We start from the raw sequence: 27,112 nt of genomic DNA, 5'->3' as shown, positions 1-27,112 counted from the left end.
ATGACCATTGCACATGGCGCCCCAGCCCGTGTTGGAGGCATCTGTTGATACAACAACATGCCGGGAAACTCGTTCTAAGGGCACTCCGGCCCGTAGAAAATTGAGGTTCGCCCACGGGGTGAAGGTCTGACGGCAGGCTGGAGTCACTGGGACTTGGAGCGTGCCGTGTTGCCATGCCCACCTCGGGACTCGATCGCGAAGCCAAAGCTGAAGCGGTCTCATATGAAGCAATCCCAGCGGCGTTACTGCGGCTGCGGATGCCATATGCCCCAGGAGCCTCTGAAAAAGTTTCAGTGGAACCGCACTCTTGCCCTCGAACTGACGAAGACAAGTCAGCAGTGACTGCGCGCGCTCGCTCGTAAGGTGCGCGCACATGGCGACCGAGTCGATCTCCATACCGAGAAAAGAGATCCTCTGCACGGGGCAGAGTTTGCTCTTCTCCCAGTTGACCCGAAGGCCCAGACGAACTAGGTGCCGGAGCACTAGGTCCCTGTGTTCGCAAACCTGGTCTCGAGAGTGAGCTAGGATCAGCCAGTCGTCGAGATAGTTCAGGATGCGAACCCCGTGTTCCCGGAGGGGAACAAGGGCTGCCTCGACGACCTTCGTAAAGACGCGAGGAGACAGGGCTAGTCCGAAAGGGAGAACCGCGTACTGGTATGCCTGTCCCTCGAAAGCAAACCGTAGAAACGGTCTGTGTCGAGGTAAAATGGAGACATGGAAGTAGGCGTCCTTCAGGTCGATCGCTGCAAACCAATCCTGCGGCCGCACACACTGGAGGATGTGTTTGGCCGTTAGCATCTTGAACGGCAGACTGTGAAGGGAGCGGTTCAAGACGCGTAGGTCGAGGATCGGCCGTAACCCACCGGACTTCTTGGGTACAATGAAGTAAGGGCTGTAGAAGCCGGACTTCATTTCGGCTGGAGGGACAATCTCGATCGCACCCTTCGCCAGCAGGGTGGCGACCTCCGCTCTCATGACAGGGGCATTGCCACCGACCATAGTGAAGCGGACTCCCCTGAAGCGGGGAGGAGATCGCGCGAACTGAATCGCGTAGCCGAGCCTGATGGTTCTCGCGACCCAGCGGGACAGTCTGGGAAGCTCTAGCCAGGCCTCCAGAAAGTGCACCAGCGGGGTCATACGAACCACAGACGTACCGTCGGTGGGGCAGCGAGGCGGAATGACCGGCACCGGCGAGGGTGGCATAGCGGCCCTGTGCGGGGGCACGGTCATTAACCGCGTCCTGCCAGAGGAGGCCAGGGGAGGGCGCGCGTCCCACGGGGGCGTGCTCTGGCAGGGGTCTGGCGACAGAGGGGGATGAGAGGAGCGAGGCCCGTGGGCGGCGCGTGCTGTCATCCCGCACCTCTGGGACAGAGGAGGGCGGCAGTGGCGGGACCCGAGGGTGGCGCGCACTGCGGCCCTCGGGCTCTGTGGGCTCAGGATTGGGATTTTCGATTCTGTCTTTAACCACATTAGGGTGCTGCCCGTCGTGGGACGAGCAGCGGGGAGTGGAGAACAAAAGATTCTCCCCCGGCCCTCCACCGGGGGAAGGAGTGGCCCTGCTACCACCTCCTGAACAGAAAGGAAAGCCAATCCTGAGCTGCCCGTCTCAGGAGCGCCGCTTAGCCTGGCGTTTAGCGGGCGGCGGGGCTGGAGAGGGCTGTGGCGCCTTCCTGCGGCTTCCTCCACGACGCGACCCCGATGACTGCTGCTGGGGCCGTGCGGGAGGGGCGGGAGCCGCAGGAGGGCGCCCTCGGCGGCGAGCAGGCTGAGGACTCTGAACCGGTGGCTTAGCAGCAACAGCACGCCGGGGCAGAATATGTTTAATGGCCTCATTCTGCTTCTGAGCAGTCGAGAACTGTTGGGCAAAGTCCTCGACTGCACCGCCGAAAAGGCCGGCCTGGGATATGGGAGCGTTGAGCAGACGAGTCCGCTCAGGCTCACGCATATCGGCCAGGTTCAGCCACAGGTGTCTCTCCTGGACCACAGCTGTGGACATCACCAAACCCAGGGAGCGCGCGGTCACTTTCGTCGCCCGGAGAGCAAGGTCAGTGGCGGCGCGCAGCTCATCAAAGAGCCCTGGGTCTGTCCTACCCTCGTGCATGTCACGGAGCATCTTGGCCTGGTAGACCTGTAAGATGGCCATGGCATGCAGTGAAGCAGCTGCCTGTCCCGCCACTCTGTAAGACTTCGCCACCATAGTAGACGAGAATCTACAGGCTTTGGAAGGGTGCTTTGGATCACCACGTGATGAAGCGCTTGCCGGACACAGCTGCATCGCGACAGAACGTTCAACCGTGGGAATCCCAGTGTACCCACAAGCATCAGCTTTATCGAGGGGAGGAAAGGCGGAGAAAGCCGACGAACGATCACGGGAAGACATGGGAGCCTTCCAGGACCGCGTGACTTCCTCATGCACTTCCGGGAAGAAAGGAATTGGGGTTGGGCGGCGACGGGTGTCAGCGGCCGCTCCCAAAAACCAATCGTCCAGCCGCGAGCGCACTGGATCAGGTGGCGGGGACCACTCAACACCAATGGCCGCGGCTGCCCGGGAAAGCATGGCGGTCAGCTCGGGATCAGACTCGGGCAACGCTGACACGCCCGAGGGCGGCAACGCAGCCGAATCCTCACTTCCCGAGGACTCGCGCCCACCTTGTGATGCCGCGATCGACATAGTATCTTCCTCTGGAGCTCCAAACGAGACGCGCTGGGGCTCCGAAGAGGGACCAGCGGTCTCAGTCTGTACACTCGCGGGTACCACTGCTGAAGAGGGGTGTGTGGACCGCGGACGTGTCGGCGGTATGTCCCACACAGTCACCCTCAGGTCCACCCCGGCCACCAGCCGAAGTACTAGCCCTCTCGGAGTCAGTAGATCGGGGTGTGGGTAGGGGGACTCTCGCTCTGGTGAGTTCATTGAGTCTCGACCGCAGCATGGAGATGGTCATGTTCCCGCAGTGAGAACATGAGTCATCCATGAACGCTGCTTTAGCGTGATCAACGCCCAAACACGCTAAGCAGTGTCCATGCCCATCAGAGAAAAATATCTCGCGACCACAACCAGAAGTGCACGGGCGAGGCATCTTTAAAAAGACGTGCCGCGTGCAAGCTCTTTTTGTGAGAGGATAAACTCCGCAGATGCTGAAGCGAACAGGGAGAAACACACTAACTGTCAGATCACTGAACAGACCAGCAGGGTAGTGAGCACTCGCTGAAATCGCCGTCACACCAACACCGGAGAGTTCGCTCGTCTCGAAGGTAAGAGAAGACTAACTCAGAATATTTGGCTTACAGGAGTGGAGAAGTTCTCGGCTCCGAAGCGAAAGCATGTCTGCATTGTGCTCGCGTACTTCCTTATATACCCCCTGCGGCGGGCGGAGTTACGCTATGCAAATTCCGCAGACCCATGGCATTTCATTGCCATTGGCTCGTTTTCTAATACTCGAAGGTGATAGGCTTCTAAGCGAAACCCCAATCGTCGTCATCCGACGTAACTCGGAGTGACCACGAAAGGGAACTCATATTTTCCCTGAGCACGTAACTGCTAACTAAAAAATTACTACAAGTATTTGAGTAAACTATCAGTATACCTATAAATCACTTGTAGTATAGTTGCACTACAAACGAAAGACTTAGGGGTAAACTAGTTATGTACTCAAAGTTAAAAGCAAAGCACTTAAAGTATATTTTAATACACTAAAATGTGTGCCGATTTGGTCCCAAGTATTGCAACAGTACACTTACAAGTATACCTCTAGTACAGGGATCAGCAACTCCGGTCCTGGAGGGCCACTGTCCTGCAGAGTTTAGCTCCAACCCTAATTAAACACACCTGAACAAGGCAATCAGTGTTTTCAGGATTACTAGATAGATACAGGCAGGTGAGTTTTTATCAGGGCTGAAGCTAAACTCTGCAGGACAGTGGCCCTCCAGGACCGGAGTTGCTGATCCCTGCTCTAGTACATTGATATTAGTATACTTACTACATAAAGTTTATACTTGAACTATACTTAATCAAATTAACTTGAAGTATACTTATTTTTAGTAAAGAAAGGCAAAGTGGAGAAACCTTTTTGTACCCTAACATTCTGTAGTTTTACTTAGGTCTACCCAGAAATAAATATGTCATTGCTTTCCTTTTGTTTGTGTCAGTGTTTTTCTTTTATTTTTTTATTTTTTTACTCTAACATAAATTAGGATAATGATTCATGATAAATTAACTAATTACAGACACTTTATTTAGATGTACATATGAAGAGTGCAGATTCATAGGTAATTTTCATTGCTATTTAAGTGAAATTGCTGAACTTAAATATACGAGCTTGATAAAAATGATCATTCTAGAAAAAAAATTCAGATGGCACTTAGAGGCTTTTGCATCTGAACTCTTCATATATATCAAAATCTGTATTGTATTTGTTTGTATAGTATACAAGTCAACACAAAATATATTATCATATTCAATGAACACAATTCCAATATATAAAAACAAATGTCTCTAGTTTTTACCATTTGAAAATTAATTATTTTCAGACAAGTTCAGTAATGACTATGACTATAATTGTAAGACCATAAAGATAGACTATAGGCATTCCAGTCTATTTCCATTCCATTTTCATCTCCTCATTTTTATTATTTCTAGAATATTTTGTATGTTGAGCTGACCTATGCTCTCCAGATAAAGAACTGGCATAATGACACCTCCCAAGACAACGGAACATATTGCAGTAAACATTAAAGTGCAGTAGTAAATATCAAAACTTATTGGTAAATTGTGTCCGAATGAAAAGATAAGTGCTGGTGGCAGATAAGCGGTAAAAGTCAAGACAAAACTGTTATTGATGGTACGCAGGGCTCTCTTCTTTTGGGGATGTACATGATTTTTCCCTGAAGGATCAGGTTTTTTCAAAGCTTGCAAAACTGAGATGTCACAAAAACCAATCACAGGTAGGGAAATAAACAGAGGTGTAGATGTAAAAGTGCTTGTAAAAAGCCAAGGATTCATGACCATAAGAAATCCAAAACAAATGATCAACAACCAAATGATCATGCCGATTACCTTTCTGATAATAACAGTTCTCCTGCTGTTGATGTAGATGATGGGATGAACCACAGCAAAATAATAATCTCCACAGACACAAGCCATGAAGAGAGGTCTTCCGCACATGGGTAGTGAATATGTGAAATTATTAAAGTATTCAAATTCTGAGTTGTGCAAAAGCATGTAGTTATAGACACCGAAAGGCAAGACACTTAGGAAAACAAGATCAATGATTGTCAGGTTAAACACAAAGAAGTCATTCGTAGAAATATTTTGTCGATGTCTTTGACAAAGTTTCCAAAGTACAACGGCACTGGCAAGGACACCCAGAAGACCACAAAATGTAGAGAGACCTGACCAGAAGATGGGAATAATAAGCTGGTTACTGCAAAGTGTAAAATAGTTCCTGGTTCCATTTGAGAAATCTGAAGCACTCTGATGTAAAGAGAACATCCCTATAAATGCACAAAGAAAGAAAGCAGTCGATGAGCCTTGTCCAATTACTTTTGAAGTTAGAGTGATCTGCTGAGGAAGATTAAGTAAAAAATACAGTTCTTTTTTATTATTTATTTATTTATCTTACCTCAGTGATGTTTATAATAACATAAAGGAAAGAGATGCAATGAGAGGCAACACGTCTCATGAACGAGGTCTGAGAGGTATTACATGTACCCAAATAGCAATGGGTTATATCCCTTGACTGTGAAGTTTTGAATATGGTGCAAATATGGTGCAAAATAACATCACCAGAAAAACAAACACTGCTTAAACAAAAGCACACAGCAGTGGAGGGGGAAAGTTCTATTACATCTATCTAATGACAGTTCACAATGCCTGTATTTTCACTCCATGCTTTCTATCATTTTCTAATATTATTATTATTGTTTTTTGTTGTTGTTGTTGTTGTTGTTGTTGTTGTTATTGTTTTTGTTTTTGTTTTGTTTTCTTCAAAAAAAGTAATCGATATTCAATGGATTTTGATGTCGGTTATTATTATTATTTTCTTTTCATAAATTCTTTTTATTAACGGTTTTCTCCTTCCCTGTTTGAAATAGGGGTGGGCCGTATGGTTAATAAAAATCATATTACGATTTTTTTCAAGAAAATCACAATTCACGATTTTATCACGATTCTTTTTCATGTTGGTTATACTATTTTGCAAGTGACTGAGCATTACAGCCAAACTAATGTCCATATTTAAAAAACAAAGCCTTACAAGGTAACAAAAAAGGGAGACATTTAGTCCAAAGTGGCGAAGATAAAAATCTTTGTCATTATTTTATTTTATTATTATTTTCATTATTAAAAAATAAGAACAAAGATACACATTACATAAACACAACATAATATACAAATTAAATAAACAGTTCTTTATTTTTTTTTCAGCTACAGTTAATGTATTTAACATTAACATTCAAGAAGGAAATTAAATAAACACAGATAAAAATAAAATACAAAAAATAGGGAACCATTGTTAAATGAATAACCTGAGACATTTGTATGCCATTTTTTTATTTATTTTTTTGGCGTTTTTTTTTTTTTTACAGCAAAAGAATGTTTCCGCTAGGGCAAGCTGTCCGCAAATCTGGCCCTAAGTATTTGAAGGTTGAGCAATATAATCACTGGCTACTGATACAGTAGGAACCAATCAGCTGTGCCATGTAGAGAATAATGTGATTGCAAGCAGATTGAGTTAAGGACCTATCAGTCTGCCATGACAGAACTTTGTATTTTTGAGTATGCAGGTGTCACTGGAGGCTTTGTATAAACAAAATTACACAATATAAGCATAGTTAAACCAACACATTGAAACTCTAAACAACATATCAATCATCAGTCTTGACAACTTGTCACCCACAAGATTGAGAACAAGAGACTTACAATGTTCCACTGACTCACATTGCACAACACACAATCAACAAGCTCACAATTATAGAGGAGACCAGGGCGAGTTGTCACACTTTTTACTCCAGTGAATGTGTTAATACCCCCACATATTTTTAACATCAATTTCTCTAGGCACATACCTAAGTCTTGGCTACAACAAAATTACTTCAAACATTTCCATTTTTAATTGCCCAGGAAAAAGATACAGATCAATGAGCACATACTGTAGTGGGTCATGTTTTCACAAATGTGTTAAGTTGTCACAAAGGTTTTTCAGCCAAATTTAGCACAAAACAAAACACAATTTCAAACCATTATTTTGGCCAACCGATATGGAACTTACTCAATAAGAAATAAAATTACAGCATTAAAATGAAATAAAATTTACCTGTCCTAAACTGTCAAAACTGAGAGCACAGTTCAACATGTTTTTGCTTAGACGCAACTAATACCTGATATAACCAAAATTATGTGTCATAATGTTTTGCTGTCTCTTGTTCTGTTTACTCTGATTCCAGGTGTCTTTCTTCTTGTTCATCATCTTTGTTGTATACACCATGCTTCCCTTCTCCATGAGGGATGCCATCATAGCCAGCGTGATCACCGCGTTCTCTCATACTGTTGTCCTCAGTGTCTGCCTCTCCTCTACAGTCGACCATGTGGAGCCCCTGGTATGGCAGGTCAGTGCTCTCCCGTCTGTCTTGCTATGTGCGTGCCAAGAGCTGTGAGCTTTACCCTGTGCGCCAACTGCTTAAGTTTGCCTTGTCGGTTGAAACCATTGCCAATTGCTTGTGATTGTGCATGTGTCTCTGGGAACAATTACAAATGCTTATTAAGCCAGAGGATGCATTTTGTTGTTTATAAATTGGGTGCTTATTGTAATATTGATAAATTACTTTTGAAAAAACTCTCGGTGTGTTGATAATATGATGGATATTCATTGACATAATTCACGAAAATTACTGAGGTGGTATCAGTCTTAATTAAGGTAACCAGATTTCTCAAATGAAAACAGGAACATGGGAGAATTTCTAGTTCAGTGGTAAATGTATTACTCAAATATAATGCTATTATCCAATTATTATCCAAGGGTTAAAAAAAGAAGGACATTTTTTGCTGTTGTATTTTGACCATGATGATGTAGTGCTGTGATGAACTATTGTGTATCATATTGTGGCATGATGACATTTAGTTATCAACACACGTGAAACTTGTTCCCCTCAAACTAATGCTTCTCAACTGACAATGATGTCAGCATGCGTCCAAAACTAAAATAGAAATGTATAATAAAATAGAATTGATAATAATGTGCATCATCTAAATAATATGATTTTTTTTTTTTTTTGCATGGTTTAATGCAGTAAAGAGAAACCGAGACTGTATGTACGTAATCTCTTTGTTGGATTACATTTGTGCAATTATGGGGACTTTTTTACAACATATATATTATTTTCTTTCCTTTGCTTGGTATTCTTACAGTTTCATAAGCAAATATGAGCTTCAGTGTACTTTAGACACAAAGGTAATGGTGATCTAATTATGTCATTTTAAAGCTTTTTTTGTGAAACTTAAAATAATTAATTTGAAATGATGCATATGAAATATATATTGCATTAGATATTATTTCACTGTAGAAACAGTAAAAAATGGGGACATTTCTGAGGACAGCTCCATCTGAAGAAGGCCATCCAAAACATTGAGTGTCCCCAGAAGACGGGGACATCTGTTCACCCAAGACTAAATATAACTAGCAGTAAATATTAGATGAGACTGACCTTCCCTTGGTATTATGTTCCTTATTTAGGCATTTTCATATTCTATAAATCATTGTCATTAGATTTTACCAAAGTCGTTTGCCCTTATTCATTTTGTTTCAATCTCTTCTATTTTCCTTGACATGAATCGCATTGCACATGGTCTCTGATTTCATTTTCAATCCAATTGCTTGCTATGAAAATCCAGAAAGCTAACTTGCTTCTATCTTCAAATAAACACGTACTGTAAGCAAGCAAATGTGACCTTTCCATAGAAGCCAATTTCTGTGAAGGGCGTACAATAATATGTATTTAGAATTTTCTGTAAAAGGTCAAAATTTATATGAGCAGAAACCCTTAATGTAATTATAAAAAAAGTCAATGAATTTTCCATTTCCAGTGTCCATTTCTGCATTCAGTGCAATTGTTCCTGTCTCAGACTACACAATAAGAACCCTATCTGACTCTCTCAAATACTATTTCTACTACTTATTTCTCACACAGTCTCGATTTCTTTCTCTCCCTTTCATGATATGTCTTTTGGTCCGGGATAGAGAGACTCTTGAAATCTGTGCATTCTCTAACATCTGGAATGCCCCAGGCACAAAAGTGAGAGACACTTTGGCAAACTGCTGCTTGGCATCTTTGGGGAAGAACAAAACTATATATATATATATATATATATATATATACACTCACCTAAAGAATTATTAGGAACACCATACTAATACTGTGTTTGACCCCCTTTTGCCTTCAGAACTGCCTTAATTCTACGTGGCATTGATTCAACAAGGTGCTGAAAGCATTCTTTAGAAATGTTGGCCCATATTGATAGGATAGCATCTTGCAGTTGATGGAGATTTGTGGGATGCACATCCAGGGCACAAAGCTCCCGTTCCACCACATCCCAAAGATGCTCTATTGGGTTGAGATCTGGTGACTGTGGGGGCCATTTTAGTACAGTGAACTCATTGTCATGTTCAAGAAACCAATTTGAAATGATTCGAACTTTGTGACATGGTGCATTATCCTGCTGGAAGTAGCCATCAGAGGATGGGTACATGGTGGTCATAAAGGGATGGACATGGTCAGAAACAATGCTCAGGTAGGCCGTGGCATTTAAACGATGCCCAATTGGCACTAAGGGGCCTAAAGTGTGCCAAGAAAACATCCCCCACACCATTACACCACCACCACCAGCCTGCACAGTGGTAACAAGGCACGATGGATCCATGTTCTCATTCTGTTTACGACAAATTCTGACTCTCCCATCTGAATGTCTCAACAGAAATCGAGACTCATCAGACCAGGCAACATTTTTCCAGTCTTCAACTGTCCAATTTTGTGAGCTTGTGCAAATTGTAGCCTCTTTTTCCTATTTGTAGTGGAGATGAGTGGTACCCGGTGGGGTCTTCTGCTGTTGTAGCCCATCCGCCTCAAGGTTGTGGGTGTTGTGGCTTCACAAATGCTTTGCTGCATACCTCGGTTGTAACGAGTGGTTATTTCAGTCAAAGTTGCTCTTCTATCAGCTTGAATCAGTCGGCCCATTCTCCTCTGACCTCTAGCATCAACAAGGCATTTTCGCTCACAGGACTGCCGCATACTGGATGTTTTTCCCTTTTCACACCATTCTTTGTAAACCCTAGAAATGGTTGTGCGTGAAAATCCCAGTAACTGAGCAGATTGTGAAATACTCAGACCGGCCCGTCTGGCACCAACAACCATGCCACGCTCAAAATTGCTTAAATCACCTTTCTTTCCCATTCTGACATTCAGTTTGGAGTTCAGGAGATTGTCTTGACCAGGACCACACCCCTAAATGCATTGAAGCAACTGCCATGTGATTGGTTGATTAGATAATTGCATTAATGAGAAATTGAACAAGTGTTCCTAATAATCCTTTAGGTGAGTGTGTATATGTATATATATATATATATATATATATATATATATATATATATATATATATATATATATATATATATATATATATATATGTGACCAGTCACGGAAAGTAGGGACACAAGTCGGTTCTGGGGCATTTTGAGTTATTCACATTCTGAAAGTGTAGTATTCAAGCTTTCCAACGATGTATAACACATGGAAATCTGATAATATTTGGAGAAGTTGTGGCCATTTGAAGGTAGGCACTCAAAAAAACTGAAATGGTAGAAATCTGCTTCTAAAGATTGGCAAGTTCTCACGCTTCTGGGAATGACAATAGGGCTCATTTACATCTCATTTAGATAAGTCATACCCCCTGTAAAGCTCCCCCGTCTCCCCCTCCCCCCTGAATGTACCAATTCTACAAATTCTCTAAATAAAACATCTCCAGTTAACTGGCAGAGCATTCATTTAGTTCGTTTTTTAAATAAGATACTAGCGCTGAAATGTGTTTTTTTTTTTTTTTAATCAAGTGATCAAAGTGCTCGTTGCTGCTGCGATCAGTGGCGCAGATACAGTGTTTACTCGTGTGGCTCGCGCGCACACTGCATTGTATTCACTCGACGCGCGCTTCAATCCGTTGCGGATACTCTCTATTTGTTCTGTTGAAATAACAAAATAATTCAAACGTTTGCATGTCCCTGCTTGATATACAACCACTGATGAACATAATCGTTTTGAAGAGAGAAAAAAAACTATACGAGAAAACTTCAAGGGCAGATTCGAACTCTCAACCTCTGACACGACTGGCGAACGCTCTACCACTGTACCATTCATATACACGTTGAATCCATTGGCGGATCTGTATTAGGCTACATCTCATTAAATGACAAATTAAACCCCATTTTAACCCCATGTAAGCTACTATTTAAATCGATTGCTGGACATCGTAATGTTATTGGCGTCCATCTTCATTGAATTTTGAAATCAGATAAAGCCGGCCCGAGCGCTGCATAGTAAGTAGCCACGCCACCAAGGTTGTTGATCTGTTTCGACCTCACTCTGACCGTCACTATGGTCTAAATAAGATGATAACCTTTGTTCCACCTTCTCTAGAGACCTTATGTAAACAAAGTCATGCCCATGACCCCGGAAGCGGAACATCGCACGCTTTCGGCTATTTACCTTTACCTTTCTCGCCTGGTACTGGTAGGAACCAAATTAATATAGTTTATTCACCATTTAATTTATCACCCAGGTGGTGCAGGTGCCTTGTGTCCCTGTGAATTGTGGTATTTTATTGCATTATTCTGATAGTCTGAGGCTAGTTTCATATAGCCATTCAATATTATGGACTGTTTTCTTTTACAGTATCCATCAGTATAAAACTAGTGAATATACTTCATTACAAAATTTTGGTGAGTATTGTCACCCTTTTTGTGCCCTATATCACTGCTGTAACTTTTGATCAATTTAATTCATCCTTGATGAATAAAAGTATTGATTGATTTAATTTCTTTCCCCCAAAAAATTAAATAAAAATTCTTACTGAACTTTTGAACAGTAGTGTTTAATATTACAAAAGCTTTCTATTTCAGATAAATGCTGTTCTTTTGAACTTTTTATTCATCAAAGAATCCTGAAATAAAAATGTAAATAACTATTTTCAACATTGATAATAATGAGAAATGCTTCTTGAGCAGCATATTAGAATGATTTCTGAAGAATCATGTGACACTGAAGACTGCAGTAATGATGCTGAAAATTCAGCTTTGATCACAAGAATGAATTACACTTTACTGTATATTCACATAGAAAACAATGTTTTAAATTGTAATAATATTTCACAATGTTACTTTTTTTTTTTTTTTTATCAAATACATGCAGCCTTGGTGAGCAGAGGAGACGTTTTTTAAAAACGTAAAAAATCTTACAGATCCAAAACTTTTGACCGGTGTATATAGGCTAGATATTCAGCTTCAGAATTAATTTTAGCAGAATTAATTTCAAATAGATGTGGAAGTTCATCCACTGAACTGACAGTACACTTCTATCAACTCTTTAAGGAAGGTTATTCTTCTGGCCAAGAAGAATAACTTTCTTATTCTATATAGTACTAAACAGTATGAAAAGCATGCAGCAAAATCAAACATTAAAGTGATTTGATCTGTGAGAAGCAAAAATAAATAAATAAATAAATAAATAAATAATAATAATATATATATATATATATATATATATATATATATATATATATATATATATATATATATATATATATATATATATATATATACAGAATAACAAAAGTAGAAAAAGAAGAAGAGAGAAGATCAGAGAATGGCAAAATTTACAATCATTTGAGAGCCAGCAAAAAATCACATCACCTTAATAGGGGCATATAAGCTTAAAATGCATCTAATGATTGATAAAATTAATACTTGCATTTATTTATTTTTTGTGCTGAGTAAGGATGGATGTGTGTGGGTGTGTGTGTGGAGATTCTCTTTGCATTCGTGAGCTGAAGCTTAGTTTCTTCCAGAGATCATGTTGTCCACGGGAAATTTAAACAAGGTTAGCTTGAAAGCGAGTTTTGCTTAAAGTCAGGAAGGTGTCTCATCTGTAAGAAAGGAAAAATGAGCATCAATATTCTAGTTTAAGTATCTTTTAAGGACAAATTCACACACACCCATGGAAGCGTCAACTTTGCCGGACAAAGTTTTTCTTTGTCCTGTTACTGTACATGTTGGGATAGTTGGATTACGAGTTAAATGCAGGAACACATCTGTCTTACCATTAGTCCTTTGACACAAGGCCCTTTATTGTCTTGCATGGGGGAAGTGTGTTGATTTTCAGATCTTTTGAGGTCACCACGGGATCATTACTTTTTTTTTTTTTTTTTTTTAATCAAATAAATGCAGCCTTGGTGAGCAGACGAGACTTCTTTTAAAAACATAAAAAATCTTACCGATCTCAAAGTTTTGAATGGCAGTGTATATATTTGGCAATAAATATTTAAATTCAGTGGAACACTTGTACGTTTAGGGCATATAAACAGTCAAAGTTGTCCATTCAAAAATTACAGTTTCGATTATGAAATCTCTTTCATAATTCATGAGAGCGCTTTGGTGAAGCAGGGTGGACTTCTATTCCAAGCATACTCTCTAATTTCAACATAATTCATGAAATCTGTGCTCAGAGCTATTTAACATTAGCACACAGGCCACATGGACTACCTTAAGATGTTTTTATTTTATTTTGTGTGTGTGTGCTTGTCATTTTTGAAGCTTGACAGCCCCACTTTCATTGTTTGAAAGAGTAGTGAGAATATCTTCAAAACTTTTCCTTTTGTGATTCAAGTAACACAGAAAGATACATAGGTCTGGAACAACATAAAGCCCTAAGTATAATTAGCATTTGAACGTGTAGCCTTTCAAAGTATACCCCATTGGACAGCGTGAGAGAATGCAAGCGGTCGACGCATGCAGTCTAGAAAGTTTAATCTTGGTCCAGTGTGTGCGCTATAATTCTCTAGAAGTGATGGCCGATAAAATTTTCTTTGTATGCTTTTAAACTAAAGTTTAAAGGTTATGAGGGGGAGGGGTTATCTCATAACCCCATCACTCAAGCGCTTGGCAATGCGGGTGTCTGTTGTCATTGCAGTCTTTTTTCCATCCATGCAAATGTAAAAAAAAAAAAAAAGTCAATGATTCATATCAATGCTAACAATGATTCTTATGTCTAACATGACATGTTGTTGTTGAAAAATAAATTTACTCTAAAAGTGAGTCAAAACTGTGACCTGCATAACTAAACTGCACAGCATGTCCTGTTATTTTGTGCAACTAGACACACTATGTCTGTATTCAACATGATTATTTTGATACAGAATAATACAAAATTTGCTTTTCTTGTCGTTTCAAACTATTATGAGAAGCAGCTATTACAGTTTTTCTCGATTGCTTAAACACTATAACCAGGCTTTTGAACTAAAATTTCAAAACCATAACGCCATTTATCAAAAAGCACACCCATTTCACTAAACTATTAACACTATTCCCTGTTTCGACACATGAGTCAGATTTGTTGAACTGTCACTGCAAAACTCTACACACAAATCCCTTCATTTCTCATTGCTTAGACCATGTTGTCATGTATAAAGCACTAGCATTCAAAATTGTTCACTCAAGTCAGCACAGCTTCAGCTCAGTTAGCACACAATTACCCAGGTGGAAACACTAAGAGTCAAAAATTAACACACATCAATCAGAACCTTCAATAGATAGATAAAAGGGCCCAAATCAGTTTATTGCGTTTTGGAACAATGGATCCAGAAAGACATGAAGGAAGAGGGATAAGAATGAGGAGGAGGAAGGGCAAGGACAAGAAGACAAGCAGTCTCAGATGAAATTCAAGCCACTCTAGTTGCCCATGTCTTTATCAATGGTATGACTATAAGGGAGGCTCGGCTACGAGTAAGGCCAAATTTGAGTCGCTTTACCGTCGCCTCGAGAACCTTCAGGAAGGTGTGGTGGCAAACAAAATTATATCACTGAATAAGAGACAAACATTTCCAATAGTCTTTGAGGTTTATTTTCTTGCAAGAAAAGGCCAGCAGTCGTACAGTCACACAGAGCGGCTACAGAGTGTGACAGTGAAGGGAGGGCATCCTTTCTCCTTTATAGTCTTGACTCCCAGAATGTTATCTTTCTAGGCAAATGATGGTATTTCAACCATATGTGGAACATTCTTAGACGTGTCCATCATATTGTCTGTCTCCATGAGTGGAGGCCCTCCTGTCACGACCAACACTCTTTACCATTCCAATACAATTCCATATTAGAATAAGGTTTGTGTGTGCTCTTTTACTTTCATATGGTGGTCACACACATCTTACTGCAAGTAAATATAAAAAAAAAAATTTAGAGGAGAGAGTATAAAAAAAAATTAAAAAAAAAAGAGTAAAACAGGAAAAAAAAAATGTTTTTGTGTGTGTGTTTTCTGTGTATGAATAAAAATGTGCCAATCTATCCACTGGTTGTGTGTTTTGTGTTCATCATGTGAAAAGGTTTGTGAGAGGGGGAACCACAAGCAACATAACTTACCAGTTTTGGAAATGTTGTTTTGAATTTATTGCACCAGTGTGTTAGACTATGTTGTAGTGTGTGTGATTTTGAGGGCTTGTGTGTCCTGTTTGAGGGCAAAGTTTGGTTTTTCAGCAAGAGTGAATGGTTTTGAGTGTAGAGCTTCATTTTGACCTGAAAATAGGATGTTTGGGGAATTGGGTGAGATGTTATGGATTTGTGTTTATAGTTTTGAGAATACGAGGCATAGTTTCAAGAAATGTGTTTAAGCAATCGAGAAAAACTGTAAGCTAGGTGGGCCCCTGGTTTATGTGTCTGATTGCTAATTACATATTCAAAATTCACATAGCTGAAATTCTGCTAGACTAATGTTATAATGCTCAAATGGTTCAATTTATTTGTTCTGTATAAGTGATGCTCAGGGTGAGTTGATTGGATCTGATCTTGGTGTCACTGGCTGAAAAGCATGGTTAAATTTCATTGTGGTTTAGCGTTTCCCCATGGGGCACTCAGCAAATAACAACTTATGCACTTTAGTGTGTAATTAGGATGGTAGAGCCCCAGGTTTAAATGGGTGTTGGATGGGAGGACAGCAATACAATCCAAATGATGAATGGGTTGATGCAATTCTAACTGAATGGATACTAGAGAATTGATCATTTAATTTAATTGCACATAATTCTTTGACCCTCTCCGTTTTCTCTTCCTTTGATGTACACACAGAAACACAAACTCATACTGCAATAAGGAACAGTGATATGTGGGGACCTTCTCATATTTGCGAGTCAAGTGTATTTTAAATCAGTTTCATAAGGTAAAAATGTAACAACTCTTACAACGAATGGACAAACCAATATTGCTTCATCAGGTATATTGTAGTGCTATACAAAAGGGGTCATGAATTGAGAAATAAAACTTTCCTTGACCTTTTGACATATAAGAGGTCATTGTACTAAAAGCATCCTGTAAGTTTCAGAGCTCAATTTGTTTTTGTTAGTTTAAGAACAAGCTTTTATTGAAAAGAAGCTGCCAAAACGACTCGTTTCACATATTGTCTCATTATGTTCTTATAGTGCCATGAAAGACCACCTCTGAAGAAGTTCAATGCCTACTTCTACATCATTGCCTCTTTAGCCCCGCCCAACGATACATGCATGTCATTTGGTAGTAAATATGAGAGAGAATAAAACACAGAATTACTCGAGCAACAAAATGATAGAGATGCCCCATTGAAAAAAAAAAGTTTACTTAAGCACAATTTATTCATATGTACTTTAGTAAAACTAAATGTAGCCTATTTGTGGCATTCTATAAATGTGTATACTTAAAGTCTGTTAAGCTGGAATTAATTTAGTACTTAATGCATTTTAGTTGTCCAAAAGCAGTGCTGAAGTTCAATAAAAGTTGTATTAAATATACTTGTTTGTTCTTAAGTGGAACTATTTCAAGTATGCTTAAGTACATATTTAAATATCTACTCTTGTATTTAAGTTCTGAAATGCAGATTCCACTCAGCATAAACTTCAAATGTATTTTGGTGACATTACAATCGCAATTCAATTGCACTGTAAGATTTTTCAACATACATTAATATTATACAGATAACAAACTGAGGTCATACTATCCCTTACTTAGTGATTTTAAAACACATTGCAATGGCATTCCAATTAAACTTGAAGTGTGCTGATGACATAATTATTTTGTGCTTCAAATGCAATAAAGTAATCTTTATAAATAATGGCACAGCTGAAGAATTTACCTTTTACTGACATTTTACAGACAGCCACAGTACACCAGTAACTCACTTATCCGGAGAACATCAGTGAGAAAAAGGGAACAGACATATGTACATTGAATGTAGGAACCACTACGGACTGGAATCAAACCCAGGACACTGACACACAAGTTACTTTGTGTTCTTCCTTTACTATTACAAGTAATACTATAAGAAAACAGATTTTTCTATCGATCACAGCATAAATTATACGGATTTAAAGACTGCGAATCGCAAGTCTCAATATGCGCAGTAAGTGGTGCGTGAAAATAAATGCGAAATGGCCTGTATAGAACACGAAAGTGCGTTAAACTTGAAGCTGTTGAAGAAATAAAGCCAGCAGACTTAACATTAAATAGCCTATCATCTGCAAAATGTTTTGATTCCCTTTTACCTGACATGATCTGTCATTAACGCTGCAGGAAGCAATTGCATAAACTGGCATAACATTAGTTTTAGGCCGTTTCTCAATATGCGTTCTTGTCTGTACTTGTGTTCTTGTGGACTTGTGAAACGTCATCAAGTTTGCATTTTGGCAAGAACGGTTAAAAATCCTGGAAGTGTTCTTGACGCCCATTTTACCGAGGATGCATAGGTTGGTAACTTGTGTGAACTTGACGGCAGAAACATCCCAGCATTCATTTCGGCATTCGAGGAACGAGAGGCAGGTCAATACAGAAAGTCGTTTTTCTACAATTTCGTACGCTATTTCATCGCTAAATTCACTTCTGAGAACATTTGATGTGAAAAATCAACTGTGTAGATTTCAAATATTGGCATTTTTACGAAAATTTATGGCGAATCGAAAATGTGCTCAAACGTTTTCGGAAGTGAGAATCTCCAGCGTAGCTTTATTGTTATGAATACATTACATTGTAGTGTACTGTTGTAGAGTAATCCCTTGAGCTGAGGGTAGGCTTGGGCGATAAAGCCTGGCTGTCAGTAATTCTCGTTTTGTTTGGGTACTGCAGACGGCGTCTGTGCAGGGGTATTATTGTGCAATACCAGCAAGAACACATTGTCTCAAACTGTCAGCAGCGTTCTGTGTGCTCGTCACCTTGTGAGTTCATATTCTTCCAAGAACAACTAGCAAGAGCGTTCTCCCCAAGAACACTAGTCCGTTCGTTGCATTCTTGGTTTTGAGAAACACCTTAATTCTTGTGCACACACTAAAACATTGACAGTTCCGTCTGTTGGTTGAAGAATGTGAACGTGCAGAACTGCTTGTGTTTCAGTGCGTACGGATGGAATAAAACCATTTGTAACGTTTTGTCTGCATGCTTCAACTCTCAATATACTGCACAACTGCTCCTGATGTAAAACGCAATGAAATTATTTGCCAGTTTGGCGGTCTTGCATATTACGCTGCTGATTTAAATGTGACGCATGAATTGAAATTATTCAAAGAGGCAATCAGCTCATCAGTCTTCTGTTCTCCTGTTGTTTCCCATGTCAAGTCATCTTCATTTATATAGCGCTTTTAACAACGTAGATTGTTTCAAAGCAGCTTCACAGAGATAAGCGTATAATTTAAGGTAACAGATATTGTTTTGGCTTTATAGCAGAGTTAAGTTATTTTCCATCTAAAGTTAGTTTTGATTGATTTGCTTCCGTCGCAACGATAATTTGTTATTAAATTAGGGGCCGCTAAGATGACACCATTCCCTCTACACAGACTTTAAACGCGAACCTGTGAGAAATGCTGATGGCGTTCACATGCGCATTTAGAATGGGTTCTATAGTTATGTGCATTTGAAAATGCGCAGGTTTGGAATTCCCTACAAGCCAAGCCTAAACAAGTACTTGTCTTTCCTTATAAATTTTGATAAAGAATTTTATTTTATTTTGTTGATTTGGGGTAGGAATGCGAAACGAAATTTTCCCGACAACGCCTTATCTGTATAGTGGTAGTGGGATCCTCCATAGGGAAAGACTAGTTGGCACTTCAGCACTGCGTTGTCATCGGTCCAGGCGAAGGTCCTTCGTCAGATCTGGATACGGCCTGGATCCGGCAGGCTGCAGGAAAAACCTCGGGATAAACACAGACACTAAAATTAGCGTAGATGCCATTCTTCTCATGATGTAACGAGTACATCAGGATTTATGGGAAGTGTTCCTGGTTCTGGCTGACCTAATCTATGCAGCCTAACACTGAATTATAGAAGTCTATAATGTATTATGTGAATGCTAGATAAAAGAGATGTGTCTTTAATCTGGCTTTGAACTGACAGAGTGTGTCTGCTTCCCGGACAATGGTAGGAAGACTGTTCCAGAGTTTTGGTGCTAAATAGGAAAAGGATCTACCGCCAGCAGTCGATTTTGATATTCTAGGTATTAGTAACTGGCCGGAATTTTGAGATCGCAATAGACGTGACGGACTATAATGCGTTAAGAGCTCGCTCAAGTACTGTGGAGCTAAACCATTTAGTGCTTTGTAAGTAATCAGCAATATTTTAAAATTTATGCGATGTTTAATAGGGAGCCAGTGCAGTTTTGACAGAACTGGGCTAATATGGTCATACTTCCTGGTTCTGGTAAGAACTCGAGCTGCTGCGTTTTGGACCAGCTGTAGTTTGTTTATTAAGCGTGCAGGGCAACCACCCAGTAGAGCATTACAATAATCTAGCCTTGAGGTCATGAACGCATGAACTAATTGTTCCGCATTTGTCAATGAGAGCATATGGCGTAATTTAGATATATTTTTAAGATGGAAAAATGCAGTTTTACAGATACTAGACACGTGACTTTCAAATGAAAGATTGGTATCAAAGAGCACACCCAGGTTCCTAACCGACGACGAAGACTTAACAGAGCAGCCATCGAGTGTTAGACAGTATTCTAGGTTATTACGTGAGGAAGTTTTTTGTCCAATAATTAGAAACTCTGTTTTTTCAGAATTTAGAAGTAGGAAATTACGAGTCATCCAATTTTTTATATCCGCTATGCATTCCGTTAATTTAGTGAATTGATAAGTTTCGTTAGGTTTTGAAGAAATATAGAGCTGAGTATCGTCGGCATAACAGTGAAAGCTAATTCCATGTTTCCTAATGATATCTCCTAATGGTAGCATGTACAGAGTGAACAGCAGCGGTCCTAGTACTGAGCCTTGTGGTACGCCATACTGAACTTGTGATCGATGAGACATCTCATCATTTACTGCTACAAACTGATAACGGTCAGATAAGTATGATTTAAACCATGCTAGTGCATTTCCCGTAATGCCAACATAATGTTCTAATCTATTTAAAATAACGTTGTGGTCAATGGTGTGAAATGCAGCACTAAGATCGAGTAACACTAATAGCGAGATACAACCACGATCGGATGATAAGAGCAAATCATTTGTGACTCTAACGAGAGCTGTCTCGGTACTATGGTACGGTCTAAATCCGGACTGGAAATCCTCACAGATATCATTTCTTTCCAGAAAGTAACACAGTTGTGAAGATACTGCCTTTTCTAATATCTTTGACATAAAAGGTAGATTCGAGATCGGCCTGTAATTGACTAATTCTGAAGGATCAAGTTGCGTTTTTTTAACAAGCGGTTTAATCATAGCCAGCTTAAAGTTTTTTGGTACGTATCCTAGAGACAAAGACGAATTAGTGATATTAAGAAGAGGATCTATGACCTCTGGAAGCATCTCTTTCAGTAGCTTAGTCGGTATAGGGTCTAACATACATGTTGTAGATTTAGATGATTTAACAAGTTTAGTAAATTCTTCCTCTCCTATAGCAACGAATGAATCAAATTTTTCCTCAGGGAGACTACAATGCACTGCCTGATGCGATACTGTAGTAGACGGTTGCATAGTTATAATTTTGTCCCTGATATTATCAATCTTATAAGTGAAGAAGTTCATAAAATCATTACTGCTGTGTTGCTTGGAAACTTCTGGGCTTGAAGCTTTATTTTTCGTTAGTTTAGCCACTGTTTCAAATAAATACCTAGGATTATGTTTATTTTCTTCTAATAGGGTTGAAAAATAAGCAGATCTAGCAGCTTTTAAAGCCTCTCTGTAATTGAGCTCTCCTTCCATGAAATGCGAAATACCTCTAGTTTTGTTTTCTTCCAGTTGCGCTCCATTTTTCTGGCTGCTCTCTTAAGGGCCCGAGTGTGCTCGTTGTACCACGGCGTTGAACTATTTTCTTTAATCTTCTTTAAGCGCAAAGGAGCAACTGTGTCTAAAGTGCTGGAAAAGAGAGAGTTAAACGTTTCTGTTGTAATATCGAGTTCTTCTAAGCTATCTGGGATGCTGAGATGATGAAACTGATCAGGAAGATTATTAATAAAGCAATCTTTAGTAGCAGAAGTGATAGGTCTCACATATTTGTAACACAGAGTCGGCTTTGCAGCCTTGGCTAAATGCAAATTACACAAGACTAGATAATGATCTGAGATGTCATCGCTCTGCTGCAGAATTTCAACGGCATCAACATTTATTCCGTGTGATAATATTAGATCTAGAGTATAATTACGACAATGAGTAGGTCCTGACACGTGTTGTCTAACTCCAATTGAATTTACAATGTCTTTAAATGCCAATCCCAATGCATCTTTTTCATTATCGATGTGTATATTAAAATCACCAACAATTAGTACTTTATCTGCAGTCAATATTAATTCTGATAGAAAGTCCGCAAATTCTTTGATAAAGTCTGTATGGTGCCCTGGTGGCCTGTATACAGTAGCCAGCACAAATCTAAAGCGTGATTTATCGTTTACACTATATTTTTCATTATGCACCAATGCTTCAAAAGAATTATATTTAAAACTTGATTTCTTAGTGGTTTTGAAATTATTACTATAAATTACAGCAACACCACCCCCTTTGCGTATAAGACGAGGCTCATGTTTATAACAGTAATCTTGCGGGGTGGACTCATTTAAAGTAATGTAATCGTTTGGTTTTAGCCAGGTTTCTGTCAAACACAGCACATCTAGGTTATTATCTGAAATCATATCATTAACAATGAGTGCTTTTGAAGTAAGCGATCGAATATTCAGCAACCCAAGCTTTAGCATTTGCTCATCTGTATTATAGCTGTTTTTTATTTGTTGAACATCAATTAAATTTTTAACCTTAGATGGGTTAAAACGTTTTTTGGATTTCCAAATTCGGGGAACAGACACAGTCTCTATATGATGATAGCTAGGTGAAAGAGGCTCTATGTGATGGGATTTATCTGACCTGGGTGACGCGAGGCCGCTAGCAGACAGTCGGTTAAGCCAGTCTGTCTGCTTCCTGACCTAAACCCCAGATTGTCATGTTTGAGCTCTAAGACTATGAGCCATATTACTAGAGAGATGAGCAGCACCATGACATCGTACTTGCAAGTTCACACACCTCTTTAATATTAATTTTGGTGATCTCCGACTGGCGGAGTCGAACATCATTTGTGCCGACGTGAATAATGATCTTAGAGAATTTACGATTAGCATTAGCCAGCACTTTTAAATTTGCTGTGATGTCAGGCGCTCTGGCTCCTGGCAAACATGTGACTATGGTGGTTGGTGTCTCTATTTTCACGTTCCGTGTAATAGAATCGCCAATAACTAGGGCACAATCATTCTCAGTGGGTGTTTCACTGAGCAGGGCAAATCGATTTGTTATGGTAATCGGAACGGAAGAGTGTTTTTTAGATCTGCGACTAGAGCGATCCCTCACTGTCACCCATTTGCCCGGCTGCAAAGGCTCTACTTCAGCCAGAACCGACTCATGTAAAGTGTTCACTATGCTATGCGCATCCAAAACATCTGAAGCTCTAGCACTCTTACTATCCTCAATTAAAGTTTGGATGCGTGTTTCTAATTATGAAATCTTCTCTGTCAACCTAACTGTCTCCTTACATTTATCACATATAAATCCTATATTGTCGACAGAGAAGGCTATGCTAAACATGTGACATGAAGTGCAGGTGACAATAACAGGACAAGACATTACTCACCGTGTTTGTTGACTGATTCTTACTCACCTGAGCTTTTTATGAAATCAAAGGCGCGGACGCGCGAGAGAAAAATAAATAAATAAAAATAGCTGAGCGCACGGGTGGCGCGTTAGCAGGCTAGCGAATTACTAGCGTTTTGTGCTAGTAGTACTAATAACAAAAGCTAGCGATGTCAGGTTAATCTGATATGTTGGGTAAAATGTAGTAGTATAAACAACTAGAAATGGTAGTAAAATGATGGTTCAAAACAAAGAAATATAAGGCTAAGACGGAGCTTACAGCACCGAAGCAAACAAACACACTCACAGCAGGCAGCGAGGCAGACAGGCTAGAATAGAAGTTAGGTTCTAATATTCTTGATTGACGCAAGTTGTAACTTTCCCTAAGTTTCCAAGATCCTTCTCAAGGCCTCGCCTGACGTCGTCATACTCAGATTCTAGTCAGAATATGAGTCTGATACTGCTCCGTAGGGCTGTGATTATGGGGCGTGTTTCAACCGAACCAGGAAAGAAAATGCCTCTGCACTCAATTGGATAGACCTACAACCAATCAGAGCAATGGAGTAAGTGACGTATGTTCTTCATTCATCTTTCTGATCAACAAATGCCTTGATCGCGGTTCTCGGTTCCTCTTTTAAAATGAATGCGCTGTCGATATCTTCTATAACAGACGTGATTCTAGATATAGCAGCTCTAGAATAAAGTCATCGCCAAGCTAAAGTTAGTTTTGATTGATTCACTTCCGTCGCAACGATCATTAGTTATTAACTTAGGGGCCGCAAACACGACACCGTTTTAACAGAAAACTCTTAAGTTCTCTCTGCCGAAACTTTAAAAATGCGAACCTGTGAGAACGCTGATGGTGTGCACATGCGTATTATGAGTTCAGTCTATAGGTATGCGCATTTGAATATATGTGCGCAGGCGTGTAGTCCTTCCCTACAAACCAATCCTCAACAAACTACTTGTCTGGCCTCAAAATTTATAATACATAATTTTTATCGCTTCCACATAGACACGTGAACCGGAATCATCCCGACAACGCTTTATCTGTAGAGAGGTAAAGGGAGGGGAGGGAGGCCTTCACAGGGGAGAGACTAGTTGACACTTCAGGACTGCGTTGTCGTCGCGTCCAGGCGCAGGTCCTTCATCAGATCTGGATACAGCCTGCATCCGGCGGACTGCGGTAAACCTCAGTATAAACAGAGAGACTAATATTAGTGTAGACACCATTCTTCTTTCAGGATTTATGGAAAGTGTTCCCGGTTCCGGCTGACCTAATCTATGCAGCCTAACATTGAATTATAAAAGTCTATAATGTGTTATGTGTATGCTAGGTCAAAGAGATGTGTTTTTAGTCTAGCTTTGAACTGACAGAGTGTGTCTGCTTCCCGGACAATGGTAGGAAGATTGTTCCAAAGTTTTGGTGCTAAATAGGAAAAGGATCTCCCACCAGCAGTCGATTTTGATATTCTAGATATTATCAACTGGCCGGAATTTTGAGATCACAATAGACGTAAAGGACTATAATGCTTTAAGAGCTCGCTCAAGTACTGCGGAGCTAAACCATTTAGTGCTTTGTAAGTAATCAGCAATATTTTAAAATTGATACGATGTTTAATAGGGAGCCAATGCAGTGTTGACAGAACAGGGCTAATATGGTCATACTTCCTGGTTCTGGTAAGAACTCAAGCTGCTGCGTTTTGGACCAGCTGTAGTTTGTTTATTAAGCGTGCAGGGCAACTACCCATTATAGCATTACAATAATCTAGCCTTGATGTCATGAACGCATGAACTAATTGTTCCGCATTTGTCAATGAGAGCATATGACGTAATTAAGGTATATTTTTAAGATGGAAAAATGCAGTTTTACAGATTCTAGACACGTGACTTTCAAATGAAAGATTGGTATCAAAGAGCACACCCAGGCTCCTAACCAATGACAAAGACTTGACAGAGCAGCCATCAAGTGTTACACAGTATTCTAGGTTATTATGTGAGGACGTTTTTTTGTCCAATAATTAGAATCTCTATTTTTTCAGAATTAAGTAGTAGGAAATTACTAGTCATCCAATTTTTTATATCAGCTATGAAGCTATCATTTTGTGAATTAGTATAAGGCTAGTATAAGGCATTTCTTAGAAACAAAATAAATAAAAACACTTTACCCAATACATTATATTCAATACATTGGCTACATTTGTGTAACAAAAGGCATCTACATTACACAAGTCGGCAAGGTAATTGCATTTTCTTGATATTACACAACAGTATACTACAAATCCATTAACATATTTACTGACATATCGCTTGAGACTTATATTAAATTAAACTTTATTTGAAGTACGTCTTTACTGCACAATGCACATTTCTTAATATGAAGCCTACATTTTTTTTTAATATCACTGTTAGTAAGGTGAGTATGATCTCTGTATAATATCAGTCTTTAAATGCAAGATATTTAAAGCGTACCTAAATTATATTTGGAATAGTTTCACTTTAGCACAATCAAATATACTTAAGTATATCTTTAGTTTGAAGGGAAGAATCCTTCGAAAGGTATGCAGAGACAATCTTTTTCCACCACTAAGAACAGCAGAACATAATGGAAAACTTAGCAGGCATCTAAATCTATTTTTATTCCAAGTAATCCTGTTGTATTACTGTATCTGTAATCCTCTTTAATATAATTCTAGTCCTCAGATAAATTTTACTGTAGCATTTTGCTGTTGTGTTGAGTAAATGTGATTCTAAAGCTCCTGTCTGTCTTAACAGCTTTACACATTAGATAATAAATATAAGCTATAGATTTATGAGTAAACTATCAATCATTTGCATGTGCCTTTAAATAATTCTGCACTTAGGAGGGTTGTTGTCACAAGGATTTTTGGTTATGTCAGTATTATTAAAATAATCATTGTCTCTGTTAAAAAGTAGATACATAATTCCTATAGGCTGAAATGGATCTTCGAATGGATCAGGGCTGATAATTCCGAGGTCATGGGTTACTGAGTTCCTGTATCACTGTTGTGTCTCTAGGTAAAGCACTTCACTGTAAAATGCTCCAGATAAGCTGTTAAGTGTATTACGTTGCATTGAACGAGAGTGCTAAATGATGAATAGCTTAGATTAGTTGACTGAAAAGCTATTTATCTTTGCTGCCACGTAAACCGGTTACCAGCAATTGTTTGCATCGTTGGCCAAGATTTTAATTAGAAATGTGAGCATTGCATTAGCATAATATAATGACTTGTACATAGTAGTTATGATGTATAAGTATGTTTAATATGCAGTTACAGTATACAGGTGAGAAAAAAATGAGAGCCAGGATGTACTGTTTTTTTTTTTTTTTTGAAAAACAAAAACAAAAAAACTGCACTGCTTGTCTCCAGTAAAGACTGAAGATTGGACCACAACAGGCTTTTTGATCAGTTTAACCAGTAAAACGTTCTTGGTCAAAGGGTTTCACAAGCTAAGTTTTACCACTGAACATCATCTAGACTATCACTAACTAGCATAAACCAGCCTGGACCTGCATGGAAATTAATCATAATAACCTTTTTTAGGGTTCCAGGGTACCTATAATCACTTACAAAATTATACCCATTACAAAATGAGCCTTTTAATGGATTTAACCAGGGTCTATTATGCCCGTTTACAAAGTCTTGAGTTTGTTTTTGGCATCTATTGCACATCTCTTCCCAGTCTGCCAGTAATGCTCTGTTTAGTTCCTGTCTCTATGAAGCC

General features: G+C 39.6%; 1 protein-coding gene across 1 annotated transcript in view; it reads left to right on the top strand.

Moving 5' to 3' along the window:
* Nucleotides 1-27,112, top strand: part of adcy2a (adenylate cyclase 2a) — a 207,921-nt gene that overhangs the window by 103,760 nt on the left and 77,049 nt on the right. The window contains exon 3 of the mRNA XM_081387821.1: nucleotides 7,441-7,602. Within this exon, the coding sequence (XP_081243947.1) occupies nucleotides 7,441-7,602 (162 nt within the window). The remainder of the gene's footprint in view (nucleotides 1-7,440; nucleotides 7,603-27,112) is intronic.

The sequence above is a fragment of the Scardinius erythrophthalmus genome, assembly GCF_964197995.2.
Source record: "Scardinius erythrophthalmus genome assembly, chromosome: 16".
Taxonomy (NCBI): domain Eukaryota; kingdom Metazoa; phylum Chordata; class Actinopteri; order Cypriniformes; family Leuciscidae; genus Scardinius; species Scardinius erythrophthalmus.
The sequence above is the reverse complement of the archived record's forward strand: the minus strand, read 5'-3'. Positions and strand labels throughout refer to the sequence as shown.